This window comes from Zootoca vivipara, chromosome 7 (genome assembly GCF_963506605.1).
Source record: "Zootoca vivipara chromosome 7, rZooViv1.1, whole genome shotgun sequence".
In the NCBI taxonomy this organism is placed as follows: Eukaryota; Metazoa; Chordata; class Lepidosauria; order Squamata; family Lacertidae; genus Zootoca; species Zootoca vivipara.
In genome coordinates, this window is record NC_083282.1 from 63,667,895 (window position 1) to 63,688,828 (window position 20,934).

Sequence of the window (20,934 nt, forward strand, 5' to 3'; positions counted from 1 at the left end):
CAAACTCATGTTCGTAGCTTCGAGAACACTGTCCAACCATCTTGTCCTCTGTCGTCCCCTTCTCCTAGTGCCCTCAATCTTTCCCAACATCAGGGTCTTTTCCAAGGATTCTTCTCTTCTCATGAGGTGGCCAAAGTATTGGAGCCTCAGCTTCACGATCTGTCCTTCCAGGGTGCACTCAGGGCTGATTTCCTTAAGAATTGATAGGTTTGATCTTCTTGCAGTCCATGGGACTCTCAAGAGTCTCCTCCAGCACCATATTTCAAAAGCATCAATTCTTCGGCGAAGAATATATATATATATATATATATATATATATATATATATATATATGGAAGTTGGGTGGCAACATCCTCAGCTTCTCTCGTGTGTGTGTGTGTGTGTGTGTGTGTATATATAACGACAAAGCACTAAACATTACTAAATTCTTTATGGATGTCCCATTAACTTCTTACCTACTGGCATTATAAGATATGCCCCCCCCCATGGACATTTGAATAATTGTTCAACATTTATTTGTGTTTCCACTCACAATTGACATAATTGTGCATCATCTTGTGTTTCTTGTTCAAAAACCCAGACTTGTATGAGAAGTATAATGCAGGTCTAAATAATTGCTGTGCATCGTATGTACAATTAGCTTAATTGCAGAAAGGCTTGGGCATCCAATGATTACTCCCCCCCAATTGATCCAATGATATTTGTTCCAGTTCAGGACATTTATCTGCAACAGCAAATACACAATTTCTGCGTCAGGAGTGTTAAATTATAGGACAAGGTGCAATTCAATCATATTCAGGGTAGAGCCATTGAAATCAATTGATGTAAATTGCTCACCCACAGTTATTTGCAACTTCATTGGGGCTCTTTCATATGTATGCACCAGGAAGACTTCACTCCTTTGCTCATGGTTTGACCTTAGAGACCACAAACAGGACATGTTTCTCTCTTAGAATTCTATGTTTAGTTTGGTCACATATGAAGTAGCCATTAGTGGTGGTGAGCAGACCTCAGAATTCAATGGGTCTTGCTCACAGGTAAGTGGACATAACAAGATTGCAGCCCCAACCCTATGTGCAGCAAGGGTTGTATCCAATTCTCATCCTACTCATAGGAGAGTCATTGAAATGAATGAGTATTACTTAGTTATTACTTACGGTAGTTCTATTAATTTTAATTGGTCTATTGGACTTTGTTGCTGATTACTAATAAATGAAACTCAGTGGGTAGTAGTCAACGACATTTTACTCAAGAGTAGACTCATTGAAATTAATGGACCTAACTTAACATGTAAAATGTCATTGCATACAATGGACTTTGATTAACTGTTGACTTCATGTGCACTTCCTCTGAAGAAGTTGTCGCATGCCACATTTCTTATAATTTTGGACATTAGTTTACATTATGCTGCCTTAACAGTCAAATGTTACCATTTTGACAGCTTCCCATTTTTGTAGATGAAGAAGGTAAAGAAGGCATTGTTCAGTAATTGTACACTGTGCAAAAAATTCAAACAGAAGCAAAGTGAAAGTTGTGTAAATGAGCGCAGTTGGAAAGGATTCATTGGCAGGCATTTCTCCACTCCAGACTTCTGTGAGAGAACAATATGTGCTAGCAAGCAGATCTATTCTCACAAACTAAGGAATACCATAAATCCTATCAGCCTTACTCGTATTGAGCTTTTAGGTCTCTAGGGGCTGTTTGATAACTGGGGCACAGATTCAATGGGGTGCAATTTAAACTGTTGTGTGGGGCGGGGGGGGGGGCAGAGAGCAGAGGGGCATTCATATCATCAGGAATCACATTTCCTAGCCTCAATACAGTGTTCTGGGGTTTTTATATGATAGAAGTGATGTGAGAAATCTCACTTGGAAGCATTTACCAGTCACCATTTACTATGCAATACATCATTTGGGAGGAATCTTATCATGTACTTAACACCCAGTTTGATGGGTTGTCTAATATCTCATCTGACTGGCTTTAGAGCTAAAACAAAATTCTGTACAAATTCAAAGCATGGAAAATTTCAGAATTCAGCTTTTTGTTTTTTAAAAAATCTTCATGAGATAGGAGTCATGTGAACTGGCTCTTATTGTGGATAGAGGATAATTTTATTCATTTTTAAGTGAACCAACCAAATTTATATCTCCAAGACAAAAACAGACATTGCACTTATTTGAATGTTATGACATAACTTTTGGCTCAATGAATGTACCAGATGTGTAAAGAAAAGATATATTTTAAGAAATTTAGATAAATGTATGCATTTAGAAATGCATACATTGAGACAAAATACGTGCATTTTGTAATAAAATAAAGCACATATTTAAATACACGTTTAAATACAATTTAAATATGAAATTTGCATATGTATTTTTTTTATAAAAAAAATACTGACAGATTAATGTGTGATGGAACAGAAGTGTGAACAAATACCTGAAAAACTGGCATGGACTGATCCATCACTAGTTCTCACTTGATGTAGGTTAATGGGCAGACATTGTGCCTAGTACAGCCATATCCATTGGAGAAGCAGCTTTCTTCTTCTTGATTACTGTTGAATCCATTGTGCTTTACCTACTGGGTGGAGGGAGGGAGATTTATTTTCCCGAGAGACTAACCTTCAGTCACTGAAATATTCAATCAGATCAGGATTCAGAGTGCCTCCTTTTCACACCTAATTCTTTTGCTCTGCTTCCAGGTTCCATGTACGATGGTCTGGCTGATGGTCACAGCTATGGAACAGCCCGTGGTACCTACTATGCCAAAGCTCACACAGGGAGCAACAGCTGGGGACATGGGGTAAGGTTTTCTCTAAGAACCATGGGACGCCGATGGTAGGCAAGGGGAGAAACAATGGTGGGGCTCTTCTGTTACAGAGCACCTCTCAAAGCAAAAATAGCTTTCTTCCTTGGAAAGGCAATAACTCATTTGAAACAAAAACAAGATGTCACTGTTATGCTATATGATGTGTTGCTGAATATATTGACTCAGATCCCAATTATCTGCTTAGATTTGGGGTGGGGGCCTTTATCACACCACACACCCCAATTTTTCATTAATTCTTCCATGATCTCCTTTTTTTTGCCTCTCTTATCTTTTTCCTGTAAGCACTCTGCTGTATGAAGAAGCCCCTCATCACAGCTTTGCTAGCATCCCAAGTCACATTTATATATGTCTCTTGATTTAAATTTATTTCAAAATAGTCCTTCATAATGTTGTCTGCCTTTTCCAGGGTCGATTGGTTTTCCAATAAGCTTTCATTTAGTCTCCATCTGAATGTTGAGTTCTGCTGTCCTTTTAATTCCAGATATACTGGATTATGGTCCGAGAGAGTCCTAGGTTGTATTTCTGCCTATCTTGTTCTTATCAATATCTCTTCTGAAATCCATATTGAGGCAATTCTTCCAGCAGACTAATTAGGCTCCGAGAAATGTGTGAATTGTCTTTCAACAAGTGTTTATATCTCCATACATCATTCAATTTAAAATTCTCAACCAGATTGAAAATATTTATAGTCTTCCTTCTTTAGAATCTGATTTTCTTATTATTCTGTCTATTTCTAGGGAGACCACCCCCATTCAAGTCAACCATTAATATTATTTTCTGTTCCATAAATTCAAACATTTTCCCCTCTAATTCTTTGTAAAATTCTGACTTTTTTCATTTAGTGCATAAATCCCCACAATTACTACCCCCCTTGTGATGATACCTGTACAACTATCACTCCTCCCTTTTCGTCCTTATATATTTTTTCCGGTTCAGGTTTTTCTTTTATATACATTATCATGCCTCGTTTCTTTGTTTTCATCCAAAGAAGCAAAGTCCAAACCTCCATGTTGGGTGAAAACTTACTGCATTGCAGAGGGTTGGACTAGATGCCCCATGTGGTCCCTTCCAACTCTGCAGTTCTATAAATCTATACATTCTATAATCTTTTATTTATTAACACTCTTTTATGTCTTCTAGCATCATGTGTTTCCTGTAAACAAATTATATCCAGATTTTGTTTTCGTAAAATATGTTCTAATTTGTTTCGTTTCTTTTTGTTATTCAGTCCATTAATGTTCCAAGTCAAAATCTTCAAATCCTTATTTAGAGTCCTTAAGATTATCTTTATCCTGTTCTTTTTGTCCCCCCACGGCTCCTTTTTCTTCCTCATCTGGTTCAGGTCTCTTTGCTTTCAGCTTTTTCTTATTTCTTTCCCAGAAGGTTTCCGCCTCACTTGGTTGTCTACATCTTTGTTTCTTTCCATTAAATGTAAATGAGATGCCTTCTGGGTATTCCCATCTATAACGGATCTTGTGGTTTTTTAGTACTTCCGTAAAAATATATATAATTATTTCTTTTTCTCAAAATTCGAGCTGGAATTTCTTTAAGTATGATTATTCTTTGGTTGTCTATGTGCAGCTTCTGCTCAGAATTGGTCTGTAGGATTCTGTCTTTAATTATCTGCGAATTTAATGTCACCAGACAATCACCTGGTAATTTTTGAGGTTTAGCATAAATCGGTTTTACTCTAAAAACTATACATTGACTCAGATCCCAATCATCTACTTAGATTTGGGGTAGGGGCATTCATGTAAAGCCTAGGCTGCAAGTCCATTACCATGGACTCAGTTGAGGCTCAGTTGTTGATCATGCTTGAAGACGTTTATGGAAATATATTTTTGCTGTATTTGTGCATTTATATTATATGGTATTTCAAGATCTCGTGAGTTTGCCAGAGCCAAGCAGAAGCAATGTTTGAACAGAGCAAGCGGCATTGTGGAGTAATAAAGGAGGGACACCAGAACTTGACTAGAAACAGACCACAACTTTATTTTTATCTCTTTCAAAGATTACAACGGCAATGAAACTAGGAGCAGTGTGGAGGCAAGTGTTCTTAACTTCTAATCAGGCACCCAAGGAAACTGTACTGAGATGACTGTCTTGCCACTCAAAATCCATCCCTGCCTTTCTGGCTCAATCCTGAGCCAGTCCCTATTTACAATCCTACATGCATAAGCATTCTCCACCCAGCAGCTTCCAGGTATTGTTGTGTACAGTCCACTTCATACCTCCCGCTGAGAGATTGTTGCAAAACTCCTGCTGTCTTCTTCCTTGTGTGTGTCACATTTAAGGATGGTTTCCACTGCCTTCCCAAGCTGCTTCTCATATACTACTCATCCTGTCACAGGAAATAGCCAGCTCAGCTTGGTTTCCTTGGCACTCTCACTAACCTCAAAACAAAAACAGTAGCCTTCGTAAACAAACAAGGAAGATGGAGAGCACACAAACCCTCTAAAGACGAATCTCATTGCCCTAATGGAGAAGAACCACATCCTTCACTAACCTGGGTTGCCTAAATAATCACCAGCTGTGGGGGAACTTCCTATCCTGGAGAGCATGATGATGGGACAATAGGACATCCCACTGCATACCATCCCACTGCATACCATGTTTCTCCCTTAGGCTGCCTTCTCTTCTGAGCAATTCTTTGATCATTCTCATTAATGAAACATTTTTTTGTTGGTTTTGTCTCTTTGGAATATTGAAGTCTACAACATAACATAAGATCTCCCCTTCCCGGCAACAACAGCATGTGCTCAGCAATAAGTCTCAGGACAGAGTGCATATCTGTCCTGCAAGGAACAAAAACTTTTGCATTACAGTATATCTCTCGCTTGGTTTGACCATCAAATTTGTTAGCCTGATAAAGGGGAGAATTTATGCAATGTCTTCCCTTCCAGTTTTCTTTTTGTATGCCTTCTTCCCCTGATCTCTTCTACAAAATGAAACACACATAACTGACATTTTCTTCACACGCAGCCACAAACTTTATGCAGAGCATAGTGTAAGCATGCACACTCTCTTGTCTCCCAAGTTCAGTGTGAAAACTGGTTCAAGCTATTTCTCTGCCCTCTATAAAGCTAACTGAATGGGCATCATTGCTTTCTGAAACTCTGTTGCGTATTACATTCCATAACCTAGGGAGAGATTCTCAGGAGAACATATTCTCTCATTGCACACATGTGTCACTCGGCTTCTGTATTTCTTAGTTTCATTAGAAATATTTCTTTAATTAGTCATGAAATGACTATTGCTGAAGCATGTTAAATCTTTTGTAAACGAGGGAATTTACAGGCTGGGGAGAATGAAGGCTACTCATTGCAGAGGGCACGCCTAACAATGTCCTGTATAAACTCAAAGTCGGTGATGCTGCAGTCAGACAGATTCGGGCAAACATGAGAGAAGAATCATGCTGTGCAAGTGGGAGAGAAAAAGAATAATGGAAGCTGTTGGGTGTTGGTTAAATCCACAGCTATCTGAGTTTCCCATGACCGGGCCAGGTTACAAAGCTGCTGTTTTTCATGGCTCTGCAAATTGGATCCTGTTAAAACATTCAAATAGCCATCATCTAAATATATTGTACAGTGGTGCCTCGCTTAACAAACGCCCTGTAAGACAAAATTTTCGCTTAAAGAAAGGATTTTTCTAGCGGAGGTTGCCTTGCTAGACAAATTCGTTTTATGGGAAATTCGTCTAGCGAATCGCAGTTTCCCATAGGAATGCATTGAAATTCAATTAATGCGTTCCTATGGGCAAATTTTTTTAAAAAAAATATCAATGCATTCCTATGGGATTCGCTAGACAAATTTTTTGTTATAAGAATAGACCCGTGGAACGAATTAAATTCGTCTAGCGAGGCACCACTGTACTATGATAACGCTGTCCTTGGTAATCCTGTTTGACCAGCATTATAAGGGAAATCTTTGTAATCTTCTGCCTATACTGCTTGCATCAGGGAATCCCCTGAAACTAGTTGGCTGAGCTGCAATAGTGACGTGGGACGCCACTGAGAGCTAAACCCTTTACAGCCCAGCTGAGAGGGAAGGAGAATCATCTGTTTATCTGGGGATTAAAGCATCATACCACCCAGACTGAAAAATGAGGAGCTGTACTAAGCATGAAACATTTTTCCCCAGCCACCTTGCAGTGATATTTTTGCAGAACTGGATAATTTCAGAGTCAATAAAAAGTTGAATAAAAATTGTTTTGTTTTGTTTTTAACTTGCCTGTGATTGAAGCTAGTGTCAGACAATATGTCAGACATAGGTGTGTTTGTTTATTTATTTATTTGTTTGGTTTGTATATTAAACAATTCTGCCATGTGGATACCAGGGCAGTATGCAATAGATTTCACTATACGATGACAAAACAAATTATGTGTGAGTGTGAGAAGAAACAACATCTAAATTCAGTTTCACATCCTGATCAAATTATGACAAAGCTGTCTTTGGATCAATTGATTAAAGAGAGCATACAAAATAACAAATTTTATGCATGCAGGAATAAATAAATAAATAAATAAATAAATAAATAAATAGACAGACAGACAGACAGACAGACACTTGGACATCTGTGCCTTCTGAAAGAATTGGGAAAGTGTCAAAGAAAAATATGAAACAGTGAAGGGAAGAAATATTTCAAATGCAGAGAATTATTTTATTTTATTTTTTTTATTTTATTTTATTTTTACTTGTTATCCAAGTTTTTCTCTTCCAGTTGTGTGTAACAGACTGGAATGAGTGCATTTCGCAAGCAGGATCTAGGGTGTGCACAATGCATCATTCAGGGTGGCACTCCATCATATTTCATTGCCTTGGCTTTCCCCTCTGGCCTGAGAGAAACCTCCTCCCAATGTGTTTGTGCAATTTCATTCTTTTACCTCCACACCATCTGCTGCTCTAGAAGTAACTAAACTACCTGTACTTTTTTGTTCAGTTCCTATCTTTCTCATAAATCATCACTTTGCTAGCTATAGAAATTGGAACCACCTGATAAGTAGGCTCATGAGTGGGTTCAATTCCTGTCTCTCCCATTGACCTATTCCAGGCATCCCCAAACTGTGGCCCTCCAGATGTTTTGGCCTACAACTCCCATGATCCCTAGCTAACAGGACCAGTGGTCAGGGATGATGGGGATTGTAGTCCAAAACAGCTGGAGGGCCGAAGTTTGGGGATGCCTGACCTATTCAGTTTCCAATTGTCTCTCTGTGTGTCTGTGTCTGTGTGTGCAGGTTGTGGTTCACTTTCTGCAGTTAGACAGGGTGGAGAATTATAGCGATCCACTTCTGAAAAGTTCTTGGTGACCACAGCCTCACACAATAAAAATTATAAACATATTATCACATCACTTAAGTGCTTTGTGAATCATTTTGGTGATATGAACATTTACAATAATTGCTACTTACTTAACTTATGGGGGTGTTAATATATTTAATTAGCCATGTTTTAAAAGGAAGATAGGGTGCATTTGACTTGGCGAGTGGCAAGTTGTGCACGCCTGGATTACTGAGATAATCCAACACTAAAGTACTGTACAAAATTATTATTACTATGTGGATGATGATTAATAAGGCATTAATATATTTTCCATCTATGTCACCCAGATTGCTATGGGATCCTAAGATACACTGATGTTATGCTGACATTAAAAAGCTGCTGGTATACAGTAGCAGGCCAGGGTCATTGGATTGCTTGGCCTCAGTCATAGTTTAGAGCAAAATTTTAGAATCCCCATAAACTTCTGCCATCAGAGAGGAGTGTCATTGGTGGGCAGAAGCTACTATCAATGGTGGCCAGTAGAGAAGCCTAAAACTGATTTTCAGGGCAGGGCACAGGAATCTATGGATCTTCTGGGTCCAAAGCATGATGGATCCCCCAAGGAACCTGATTCTAATGCTTTTCAGCTGTTCTAGGTAAAGGTAAATGGGACCCTGACCATCAGGTCCAGTCGTGTCCAACTCTGGGGTTGCGGCGCTCATCTTGCTCTATAGGCCGAGGGAGCCAGCGTTTGTCCGCAGACAGCTTCTGGGTCATGTGGCCAGCATGACAAAGCTGCTTCTGGCGAACCAGAGCAGCGCACGGAAACGCCGTTTACCTTCCCGCCGGAGCGGTCCCTATTTATCTACTTGCACTTTGATGTGCTTTCGAACTGCTAGGTGGGCAGGAGCTGGGACCGAGCAACGGGAGCTCACCCCGTTGCAGGGATTCAAACCGCCGACCTTCTGATCAGCTAACCCTAGACTCTGTGGTTTAACCCACAGCGCCACTTGCCCCTGTCAACTGCCCTTGTGGATTTGCTGCTTTGAGATGCCCCATTTCTCGCTTACAGTGCTTCATACGGCTCTGTTAGTTTCAAAAACTTAATACAAGATTCGAAAGTGGGGACAATTGGTATACAGAGGATTCCCATCCTGACGTTGACTGCTTCCAGTCAATAATTCAAGCAGAGAGATATTTGCTTAAAGCAGCCACCTTCTATTGGAAATGGACAGTGGTGCTGGTGTCTGTTGGGACTGGTAGGGCAGGCAGGTCAACAGTGGGTGGAGCCAGAGCCATTGACAAACAGAGCCAACTAATTCTGTCTTTGTCTGCATCCTCGTCCCTCAAGGGACAACACTAGGACTCAGGAGAAAGAATGTTATAGCCATTGCCACTACCTAGAGTTGTTGTAGTAGAAACAGGCAGCTGGAGGCCTGGCTGAAGGCAAGCTTAGGTTAGTGGGGCAGTGCCCCTTCACCTAACAAGGCAGCCTCAATTGCAAATGGACTTGGCAGAAGAATGCAGAGAGGCTCTTCACCGAATCACTAGCTCCTTGTTTTTGGTGATCTTGGCATGCACACAAAGTTGGGAGCCAGAACCTCAGCCTATTCAAAAGGTTTGTTGAAAAGAGTGAATTGGCATTTAACCAGTCTGTAAGGTATACAGTATATTTGAAACATATTTGTTTCACGTCAAGCTGCAAGGGCTCAACATGTTCAAGCGTTCAAGCTGCTTTTGCAAGAAAGGGTTTTGTTTTGTGTGGAGGTGGGTTGGGATGGTGTCAAAGGTATTGATTTAGTGCTTTTGATACCCCACCATTTATTTATGACCCACTTTTCAAGGAAATTCCATCACCAGGTGCTTTACAATATGGACATAAAATAAAATATAATTTGTACCATTTGAAATTATCTATTTTATAACATCAGTACGAGCCCATCACAAAAGCAATAAATAACCCAACAAATACCTAGACAAACAGGAACCATTTCCATAGCTTGATGAGCAGTAGCCAGTAAAGGCTACGGGGAAAAGATGGCTCTTCAATACTGGTTTAAGAAAATCAAGCGATGGTAGGGCTACTAAGTTGATCCTCAGGGCCAGCCCACCCATGAGGAAAGGTGAGGTGACTGCCACAGGTGGCAAGATCTATAGAGGCAGCAGATCCCACTGTCAATCTTACTCTTTGTCCCTGTTGTAGATCTTCTCTCACACGTTCTTCCCTGGCAAGATAAGGAACACCATTTTGGGGTCCACCTTGGACATAGCTGCCAAGTTTTCCCTTTTCTCGCAAGGAAGCCTATTCAGCATAATGGAAAATCCCTTAAAAAAGGGGATAACTTGGCAGCTATGACCTTGGATGCCAAAATGTCTTGGTTCAGCCCTGATCCTGCTAATGATTCCTCATCCCAACACAGACTGGGAAATTACCAGGAGCAGTCTTGGTGGTAGTGCCTAATGAGAGAGACCCAAAGGTTGTTATACTAAATTCCACATGGCCTTGTAGTCCCCTTCTCCATCATTCTACTTCTTGCACTTCAAGTTGAGTGCTAGCTTGATCAGCTATTTGCCTCCTGGATGCTGCTCCAGTGTTGCCATTTGCTGCATTCAAACTATGTGGGCTATGTTCAAGGCTGTCTGATCTAGCTTGAATGGCTGGAGACTTACCTTGGCTACACTTTTTTTTTTTGTAAGTCATACGCCTTTATAGAAGTAAAAGAGAGAATAATAGAGAGATAGCAACTTGGCACAGACGTTGAGTCCCTGGGGCATTTGCAGCTAACAAAAGCTAGCTATTATGTTTCCATTAAAGACTTAACATATTATTTATGTAAGGCTTCTGTTTTCTTTTGCATTTATCCACATCAAGTGTCTGGAAGGAGAACAAAAAGAAAAGACGTTTGTGCACAAGTGTGTTTGTACACTGTTCATTTCAATGTGTTTATGAGAAGGAATTATCAAGGGGGTATCCTGAATTTTGGAATGGCAGGCTCCTTTTCTGTGCTATTGAGCTGTTAACATGTTCTTCTTCCAAGTGAAGCTTGGGAGCTGTGGATGCCAAGTTATTAGCTCTGGGAAGACACCTTTCTGCGAAACAAGTTCTTAGAAACAAGTCAATGCAAGCACAACTTGGGTGGAGTGAGATGCACAAGATTTATCCTGCAGAGATGTGGAAAAACAGCTTCTATGGTGTTAAAAGAAGCTCATTATCAAAACCAATGTTTGAATTTTGCTATAAGCTGAACCCTGATATCACGGGCTCCAAGGTTCTGCATCTCATTCTTTCCCAAGATTCTAGCTGATGGTTTGTCTTTTAATAGACAGCATTGCAGTTTGCTATTTAATCCCTACTTTTGCTCTTCAGCTTTCTTTTCTTTCTTTCTTTTAAACTGATATGCCATGTCAGGTAGCAGATGGTCCCTCAGTAAGATGGACAGGAGAGGACCATAGCTTCTCATGTTTAACAGGAAAGGAAAATGTTCTGTCTCCAACAAGGACATCTTCCTATAGCTGCCAAGTTCTCCCTTTTTTAAGGGAAATTCCATTATGCTGAATAGGCTTCCTCGCGAGAAAAGGGAAAACTTGGCAGCTATGCATCTTCCTGTCTTGGCAAGCTTTGTGTCAGCGAAACGCTTCCCTGAGTTGGGAAGACTAAGGCATAAATGTGGGTGCATTTTAACTGGACTAGTACTCTACACAAGGGAAAAGGTCTCAGAAAACCCACTGAATCCCAGTGATGCAGTAGAGCAAAACTGGTATGCATGCTTAAAAAACAAACTCAGAAGTTTTGACATTAACACTTTGGTTGAATGCATCATGTTAGGGACATGATTAGCAGCTGTCTTGCAGACACTTAGGACTCAGCTAGATTGGTAAAGAAAAAGCATTGTATATGCGATATAAAGCTGTGACAACAGATAGCACTGTAGAGTCCTGTCTTTCCCTACTGGATTTCCCTGTATGAGTTTACAATGCATTTAAGTGAAACACTTCTTTGATGTGTCTAGATCTAGCCTTAATATGTGTGCAAACTGAAAGCAAAAATCCTAGTGAATACAGTGGGATTTACTTCTCTTGACTAAGCACCATGGGATGCTGCTGCACATTCTGGTTTGGCTATTTATTTATTGCATTTTTAAAACCCACCCTTTAGGCAGAAAAAGCCTCTTGGAGCAGCTTACAGATATCTGAAGTAGGTCCCTGCTCTCAGGCTCACCATCTAAAAGGACATGATACATGAAGAAAAGGGGTGGTGGGTGGGAGAGAAGACGAGGGGAAAGCAAGCTCAAGCACAAATTATTGAAGTTGCTATTGTTACATGGATACATGGATGTATATTCTGCTTGAAATGTGTGGTAAAAGAGTAACCTTCAAATGAGCACACAAATAGACTTGGACTGAATGAATCCATACTAAGGTGTTTCCAGGGCCGGTGCGTCCATTTAGGCGAACTAGGCAGTTGCCTAGGGCGCGGAAATGGAGGGGGCGCTGGGCAGCCTGTCCCGCAACCCCCCGCGCCACCAGCGAACCAAAAGGAGAACTCAGCGCCCTCCTGCCTATGGAGGGAACGCTGTGAGCTCCTCAGCAGCTGCAGCGAGCGAGCGGTGGCAGTGGCAGTGCCTGTAGCTGAAGCCTTCAACTATGGGCACTGCCGCCGCCGCCCGCTTGCTCGCTGCAGCCGCTGAGGAGCTCACAGCGCCCCCTCCACAGGCGGGAGGGCGCTGAACTCTCCTTTTGGCTTGCACTCCTCCTGCCTATGGAGGGGACGCTGTGAGCTCCTCAGCAGCTGCAGTAAGCGAGTGGTGGCGGTGGCAGCGCCCGTAGCTGAAACCTTCAGCTATGGGCGCTGCTGCTGCCGCCGCTGCTCACTTGCTGCAGCCACTGAGGAGCTCACAGCATCCCCTCCATAGGCGGGAGGGTGCTGAGCTCTCCTTTTGGCTTGCACTCCTCCCGCCTATGGAGGGGACGCCGGGGGCGGCAGAAGGTGATTTTGCCTAGGGCGCAAAAAGTCCTAGCACCGGCTCTGGGTGTTTCACAGTCTCTCTTCTTCTCTTAAGAGAGTTACTTTGCCAGAGAGGGTTAGAGATACTCCTATCTTGGAGATGGTTCAACATGTTTACCCTGTAGGCCAGGACATACTTGAAATTCCTCACAAATCCAAATTTCTGAACATATGTTCATTAAGTAGATGCAAAAAGCCTCAGTGAGCTGGGGGGGAATGAGAATTTATTAGGAAGTTCTTAGATTGCTGCATTGAACTTCAGTGAATTGCTGAGACAGCTCTGGCCTGTGGTTGCAATTCTCTATTTTATTTGCACTTTTTGTCCTTTCCCCTCTACTTTGTGGTTGAGAGCAGATGGGTAAAAATACACTCGGTTCATAATAATGTGTAATATTGTGATGAGAAAAATCCCAAGGGGTGCTGAGTAGAGTGGAATTCACCAGCAATGTGAAATGACTTGCTTTAGGCAGAACCATTATGAGACCAGATGAAGGCAGCCATTGGTTTCATCCAGAGCAACCTAAACTCCCCTTCTATCAGATGTGTGTTTGTGTGTTGGATTAGGAGGTGCTCCATCCAGGTCTAGCAGCCCCCCACTGGCCACCACTCATGGAAAACTTTGCAATATCCTTAAAGGGGTGTTTTACCTGTGGGGATGAGCCAGGCACAGCTGTATTGGGCCCAATCCAGGCCCCATTGCTGCACCAGCCTGATTCAGGCCTGATCATCCTGCTCCCTGCCCCTTTCGCTATAGCTGCCGTGAGTAGGAGGACTGTAGATTTGGCTATGGCTCCATAAAGTAGCACTGGTGGGTATGGCAGAAAAAGAGTGCCTCCTATATGGTGCAGAAAGCCTTAAAAAAATCTTGGCCCGAATATTGGTGATGGGTATGCCATGTGGACTTTGCTTCAGGTAGCAAAATGTCTTGGGCTGTCACTGCTTCTGCTGTACATAGCTCATTCCTTCTTCCTATCGAAGGTAATGAGTGGAATGCTACTTTCTTTCTTTTTTAAAATCATTTTTATTAAGTTTACCATGCCATCCAATCATATTCCAAATTATACAAATATCAATTAATCAATTAATCCAAATATTCTGCCAAATTATAAAATTTAATCAGACTTCCCATGCTTCAGATTCAGAGGGTCTAATCATCTTATAGTTTACTGCCTTTCTAATCAATATAGTCTAAATCATTTCCAATAATCTGATGTTATCCTTCTATCTTCTTTTCACAGCCCCTGAGTAATTCCAGCAAGCAAGTTTAACCAAACAATATATGTTTGAGTGGAATGCTACTTTCGGTTAGGGTGGTTACTTATGCATCCCCCAGACAGAGGAAATACATAAAATTTGCATATGATATTTTTTGTATACAGATACATATTTTTTTTATAAAAAAGAGATATTCTAATTTAAATAAAAGCACATAGAGGGGAATACTGATCAGTGTGCTGACAAGTAGTAACTGTTGATGGGCAACGTCAAGGCCCCTGCTTTGCCTTCTTAGGGTACTTCATCTTTAAGCTGGGCTTGGACTGGACAGCCCTTCAAATGGAAGGCTGCCCAGTGTAAAGAGCACATGGCCACTCTACTTTCATTAGACATGGTGCTCAGGTCTTCGTAAAGCAAGTGAAATTCTAACTTAAAACTTTGATCCTTTTATTTCCTATTCTTCCCCTTCTCCCTCTCCCCAATCTCCATCAGCTGTACAATGGAACCCTCAAAAGAGAAGCCGAGAACAAACGCTACAGCTCCTACAGCCAAATGGACGGCTGGGGCAGCCGGAACTACAACAAGGTCTGTAGCCCAACTGTTCCTGGCAGTGATTACTGCCTTGTGCAGACTATGAAGAGTAGCCGGAGTGAGCCAGACCTCTGCTATGACCCTCCAAGAGGCACGCTGAGGAGAAACCAGAGTGGAAGCCGTGTGAGTCACAAGGCCAGTATGCATCGCCATAGCCTCTACAACAGCACATGCAACAACCAGCATGGAATTACAACTGCAACAAGGCCAAACAAAGTAGTTCCAGTCCGCAGCCCCTCTTGCACCTCTGCCAGCATGGTCTATGTACAGCCTGTTGCTAGCAGCAAGCAGGATGCAGTCTATGGACAGGTTAACTCAAAGTAAGTTCTCATGTGTGTCCTTTCTGCTTAACTTGAGGTTTTATCTTCGTGGTCTGCAGGGCAATTTACTTGGTTTTCATCACCATGCAGAAAGAAAAGGTTTTCCAATCCTTATTCTGGTGTTTTTCCTTCTGATTTTTTGATGGGGCTTGCATGAATCAAGACTTGAGCCATTTAGTTTGCAATCCTAAACAACTTGGACTAGACACAATGAAGCTTCTAAGTAAGCATTCATAGGATTGCACTGTTTGGATCTCAGCTGGAAAGGAAGAATTCCTTGTTAAAGAATCTAACCTGACACCACATTTAACAGATCATTTGTCTGTGACACTAATAATGGCATTCAGATATTCAGCACCAATAACATATGCCTCTACTCTATCTGTTCTTCCCAAGTAAAGAGTTATAAACTAAAGGTTCAAGTGAGGTTCAAGTAATTAGTTTAGCCTACTATAGTAGTGGTAACTTTAAAATGTCTTAAGCTTTGGAGTAAAGAAAATTCCAGTGAAAACTGATGTATTGACCCTTCAGTTAGATTTATTCTGTGAACCACCCTAAGACTTGCGGGTATAGGGCAGTATATTTATTATTATTATTATTATTATTATTATGAGGTATGTGGCATGGAATCCAGAAAAAAATGGTTTGGAACTCTATGGAACTTGAGCTTAAAATTACAAAAAGTCTTGTTACACCTTTAAAGATAGAAAATGGCACAAGCTTTTATGAACTAGAGTCTACTTCTTCAGAGGCCTGAAGTGTTATCCTAAGCAGACAAGTATGGGCTGCTGCAGACCTGCTAACTTAGGATAGCCCTTCAGACTTATGGCAAAGTGGATATTAGTCCACAAAAGTCTATGTCATAATAAATGTGTTGGTCTCTATTATACTTTGGGGTGTGTGAGGAGGAGATTCTGCCACTCTGGAGTGTCAAATTAGTTGCCCTGCCCAAACTTCTCCCTAAGAAAAGACTAGTTACCATTGGAAATATTATTACAGACCTCTGGTTTATTATAGAGCTTTTTAAAAATGAGAGAGCCATTTCAGCTCATGAAGATTCAGCAGCAGCATAACTGTTGAGTGAGAAACACTGTCCTCTGCCAAATGTCTCTCAGGAGTGGTCCCTGAGAGACACCTTTCCTGATGGGGTGTGGTTCACCTTGTAGAACTGGTTCAGATTTGGGAGTTGTCTGTCTTGAAGCACTGGGCCTGGTTGTTGAACTTGAACTTGTTCTTGTTGGGGAGTTGCCTCCTTTCTAGAATTGAGACTATCTGCATGGTTCTGAAGCACTGTGGAACTTGAAAATTCAGTCCAATATCTAATTTGGAGAGGATTTGATGCCACCGGTAATGCCAATTCTTTCTCCAGGGGAAACAGCTTCTATAACCTATAGGCCTCTGAAAACAGAATCTTCAATTTTTTAAATAATCTGGCAGTTAGGACAAGTGGGGGAGATGGGCCAGCTACTCTTGGTTCTGCAGAGTTCTCTCTCGTTCCATTCTAAATAATACTTGTGGTGTCTTTGGTGACATCCCCAAAGCTCCATGCCCATTGCAACTGAACTGGTCACACTCCCCTAAATCTGCCTCTGCAATATTGTGCAAGAGCCCTGATGTGGGGGTGAAATTCCACCCATTTTACTGCTCTCTAGGCCATGCACTGCTGAGCAAAGTCACTTCACATGGAGTGTGTCTGGAACAAAGCTTGTCAGTACCTGGTTATCCTGCAACCACATTTCCCCCCTATTTATGATCACAGAAGGAGGAGAAGTGCAGAGATGGATAACTATGAAAGAAGATGTCGAAACTGAGAGGCTGCCCTATTTGTTATATTTACTAAACATTTTTGTAATTGCTATATTCACAACAGAGGAAGCAAAGTGGTTCTAGGATATGAATGTGTGGTGGCTTGTAGAAGAAAATTCTATTGGAAAGTAACTTTCTTATGTGGTGGAAAATCCCTTTCAAATAAAATATGCTTTCAAATAAAATATGTTAATTTGCCCAAACTGCAGAAATGGTAAGGGATTGTGCTTTCTTATGAAACAATGAGACTTAAACTAGAAACAGGGGCTTGGTGCAATGATATCACTAGGTAAATTTTCTAGGGTTTTTTGTTTTGTTTTGTTTTGTTTTGTTTTTGCAAAAATGTTCTGATGCATGTTCATAGTTATTCCTGGTGTCCTGAAAACCTACTAAGTGGCACATTGCATAATAGAGCACCGTGTACCTACAAATTTGGGACAGGCTGAAGACTGCCCTTTTTTTTAGAGAATGGTTATCAGTTGAGAATAGATTTATCTCTGGGTGTAAAACATTCCAGGATGGATTGCTATACCTGAGTGTGCCAAGCATTTGCTCTGATATTCCACCTCCATCAGTTAATCAACATGCTTGTAGAATTATTTCTACTTTGGATATTTTATCAGGATTGAGCAGATCTTTATACACTTTGTGTGTTTTTTCTCATTAGCTATTTTAAGACTTGTTTAAGACTGAATAGGTGGTTGTGGGCCCCAGGCGCAGTGAAGCTGTGGATGGTCAGCCCCAAGCCTTGTAGAATTGCAATAAAAGCAGGAAAACCACTTGAGATTTATAGAGGCCACAACTTTATTGATTACAGATGTCAACAGGTTTCAGGCGCAGGCATTGGGTGTGTAACCTGGATCAACTAGCCCAGTTGCTGGTTGATTATTTTGGCAGGGTTAGCCAAGGTTACGCATCACCCTATGACACACACCAAATCAGGGTGACCCCACCTGTGGTCACCTGACCTGTCAGCACCCATCTGGGTGCCTGGACAGAAACACCTCCACCCTGAATCCCTTTGATGGGATACCAATGCTTCTAGTCCAAAAAGAGAGAGAGAGAAAATAATTTTAAAAGGAATCACAACTGGTAATTTGAGATTCACCTGAAGGAAAAAAGATTCACCCATGATCTTCCATATGCCACTTGTAGTGCATGCGGCAGAGGTAAATAAGTACACCGTGCTATCTGTGGCTCCATGCTGCAGCTCCTAGTCAAAACTCCAAGACAATATATCTTAAACATGTACATTCACATTTCCAAGGTCTACAGCAGGCATCCCCAAACTTCGGCCCTCCAGATTTTTTGGACTACAATTCCCATCATCCCTGACCACTGGTCCTGTTAGCTAGGGATCATGGGAGTTGTAGGCCAAAACATCTGGAGGGCCGCAGTTTGGGGATGCCTGGTCTACAGGCTTACAGCCATGGCTTTTTTTCTGGGGGTACTCAAGGGAATGCAGTACTGGCATATCCCCCCCACAAATGTTAAAAGTGTGGCACTTATTGTAACAACTTCATGGTGAGTACCAGCACCGTTCTTTCTATAAGCACTGCTTCTAACGATTGTGTTGGTACAGAATTATCCCATGTCACCAACTCTTGGGTAGTAACAAGTACTTTGGGGCCATTTAGAATGAGGTAAAATTGCATTGCTGCCATGCAAGCCAGATGTCCTTAGAAGATTGTTCACTTGGTCCTTTCCCTGACTTCATTTGCTATCCAGTTGCATAACTGCTATACTGGGGTCTAGTTAGGTGGATGGGTAGAAGAGAAAGACAGGGTAAGGAATTGTTTTATGCTAAAATAGGAATTGAATAGGAAATGAGGCCGGATTATGGCTAAAAAGGGTGAGGATGGGATAAAGGTTTTGACTCTTTAATTTAGGTGAATCATTTACATCAAGCATAGGCAAACTCTGGCCCTCCAGATGTATGGGACTACAATTCCCACCATCCCTAGCTAACAGGACCAGTGGTCAGGGATGATGGGAATTGTAGTCCCAAACATCTGGAGGGCCAGAGTTTGCCTATGCCTGATTTACATTATGGGAAATGGTGTCCTTTCTATATGGTACAGAAGAGTTGGTGGGATGGTTTTATTGAGCAAGGAGGTAGCTGGAGTCTTAACTTTAGTGTAATTGTGTTATTTTTATTTTAATCTTAAAGTTGTATATTTACAACTTTTTGGTTTGATAGATAGTGTTTACATAGATCATAGGGTGGGATTTATACACTGTTCAGAGTTCCTGTACTTTCCTGTTGCTACTTGTCACCTAGATAAGAAGAGGATGTAACTCATTTTTCGCTCTTCCACTATTTTGCTATTAAACTGCTAGGAATCTGCCTCACGGTGAATGACATTTCCTTCCCCTTTCTTTTTTTATGTTTAGAATAGTCAATGATGAGATGGATTATGGAGCAATGACTATTCAGAAAGCCATCCAGTTCCTGTGTTCTTCAGATGAGAAGTACCATGCCATGGGGGCTTACTACCTGCAGCACACCTGTTTTCAAGATGAATCTGCCAAGCAAGAGGTAAAGTTATTTCCTCACTACTTCAGCTGTGTGGGGCTTTGTAGGAGATACTTTAATCAATGTGTGGAATTATGTCAGGACTCATGTTTCCTGTAGCTCCACCAGAAAGAAGAGGAAGTCAGATTGGGAAGAGGTATCTTGTCCATTCAACACTAAGAGGTAATGCTAGGGGTATAAAGGGGCTTCACCATGAGTGCATTGGGTGCGCTTTTTGGGTTGTTATTAGGCACACACAAAGCTCTACTTCTCTGCAAATAATTTATGTTTAAACTTACAAACATACAACTGTTCAGAGCATCAGCATCTGACTTCAAAATTCTTGGCATAGATTCAGATGTGGTTATTTGAAAGGATGCAGATGCATTCAGCATGCATAGGAGTGATTATTATTATTTGGTCATTTCCAGGTAATGATAATTGAAATATAGTTGTTTTAAATTTATGTTTTCAAGAAGTGTGTCAGAATTACAAATTCAACTGAGAAAACTTTCATTTTGAGTATTTGAATTCTAAAACAGCACCAGTGTTAGCATGCACCAGTCAAATCCCATAAATGTATCAAAATTCAGCTTCAAAACAGGATATCCAGTTTTGTTCCTTCAGAACAAATTGGTCATCCAATTCTGAAATTCCCACTGACCACACTTGGAATACTATGTCCAATTTTGGGCATCACAATTTAAGAAGGATGCTGACAAGTTGGAACGTGTGCAGCGGAGGGTGACCAAGATGATCAAGGGTCTGGAAACTAAGCCTTATGAAGAACGTTTGAAGGAGCTGGGTTTGTTTAGCCTGGAAAAGAGGGGTCTGAGAGGAGGTACGATAGCTACCTTCAAATATCTTAAGGGTTGTCATGTGGAGGAGGGAGTATGCTTGTTTTCCCCTGCTCTGGAAGGTAGGACTCGAAGCAATGGCTTCAAGTTTCAAGAAAGGAGATTCTGGCTAGACATTTGGAAAAACTTTCTGAAAGTAAGAGCTGTTCAGCAGTGGAATAGACTCTCACAAGAGGTGGTGGACTCTCCTTCCTTGGAGGCTTTTAAACAGAAGTTGAATGGCCATCTGCCATGGATGCTTTAGTTGAGATTCCTGCATTGCAGGGGCTTGGACTAGATAACCCTTGAGATCCCTTCCAACTCTAAGGTTCTATGACTCTATGAAAGTAAGCTGTCAGACAAATATTTGACTTGCAGGACCAGGCATTGGGTTCCCCTACCCCAACCCATGCAAATAAAAGACCAACGAGGCTGGTTTTGGGGTCAAAACGCACCACAACTTTATTGAATACAGATGAAAGAGGTTTGGCTTAGGCATGGAGCAATCAAAATACTTCCGGCCCAACTACTGGAAGTGACGTGTGGCCAATCCAGATGG

General features: G+C 41.4%; 1 protein-coding gene across 1 annotated transcript in view; it reads left to right on the plus strand.

The window, feature by feature from the left end:
• The window catches only part of PKP1 (plakophilin 1), a 47,465-nt gene that overhangs the window by 10,259 nt on the left and 16,272 nt on the right, over positions 1-20,934 (plus strand). The window contains exons 2-4 of the mRNA XM_035122175.2: positions 2,702-2,802; positions 14,800-15,218; positions 19,419-19,563. Coding sequence (XP_034978066.1) covers positions 2,702-2,802; positions 14,800-15,218; positions 19,419-19,563 — 665 coding nt within the window. The remainder of the gene's footprint in view (positions 1-2,701; positions 2,803-14,799; positions 15,219-19,418; positions 19,564-20,934) is intronic.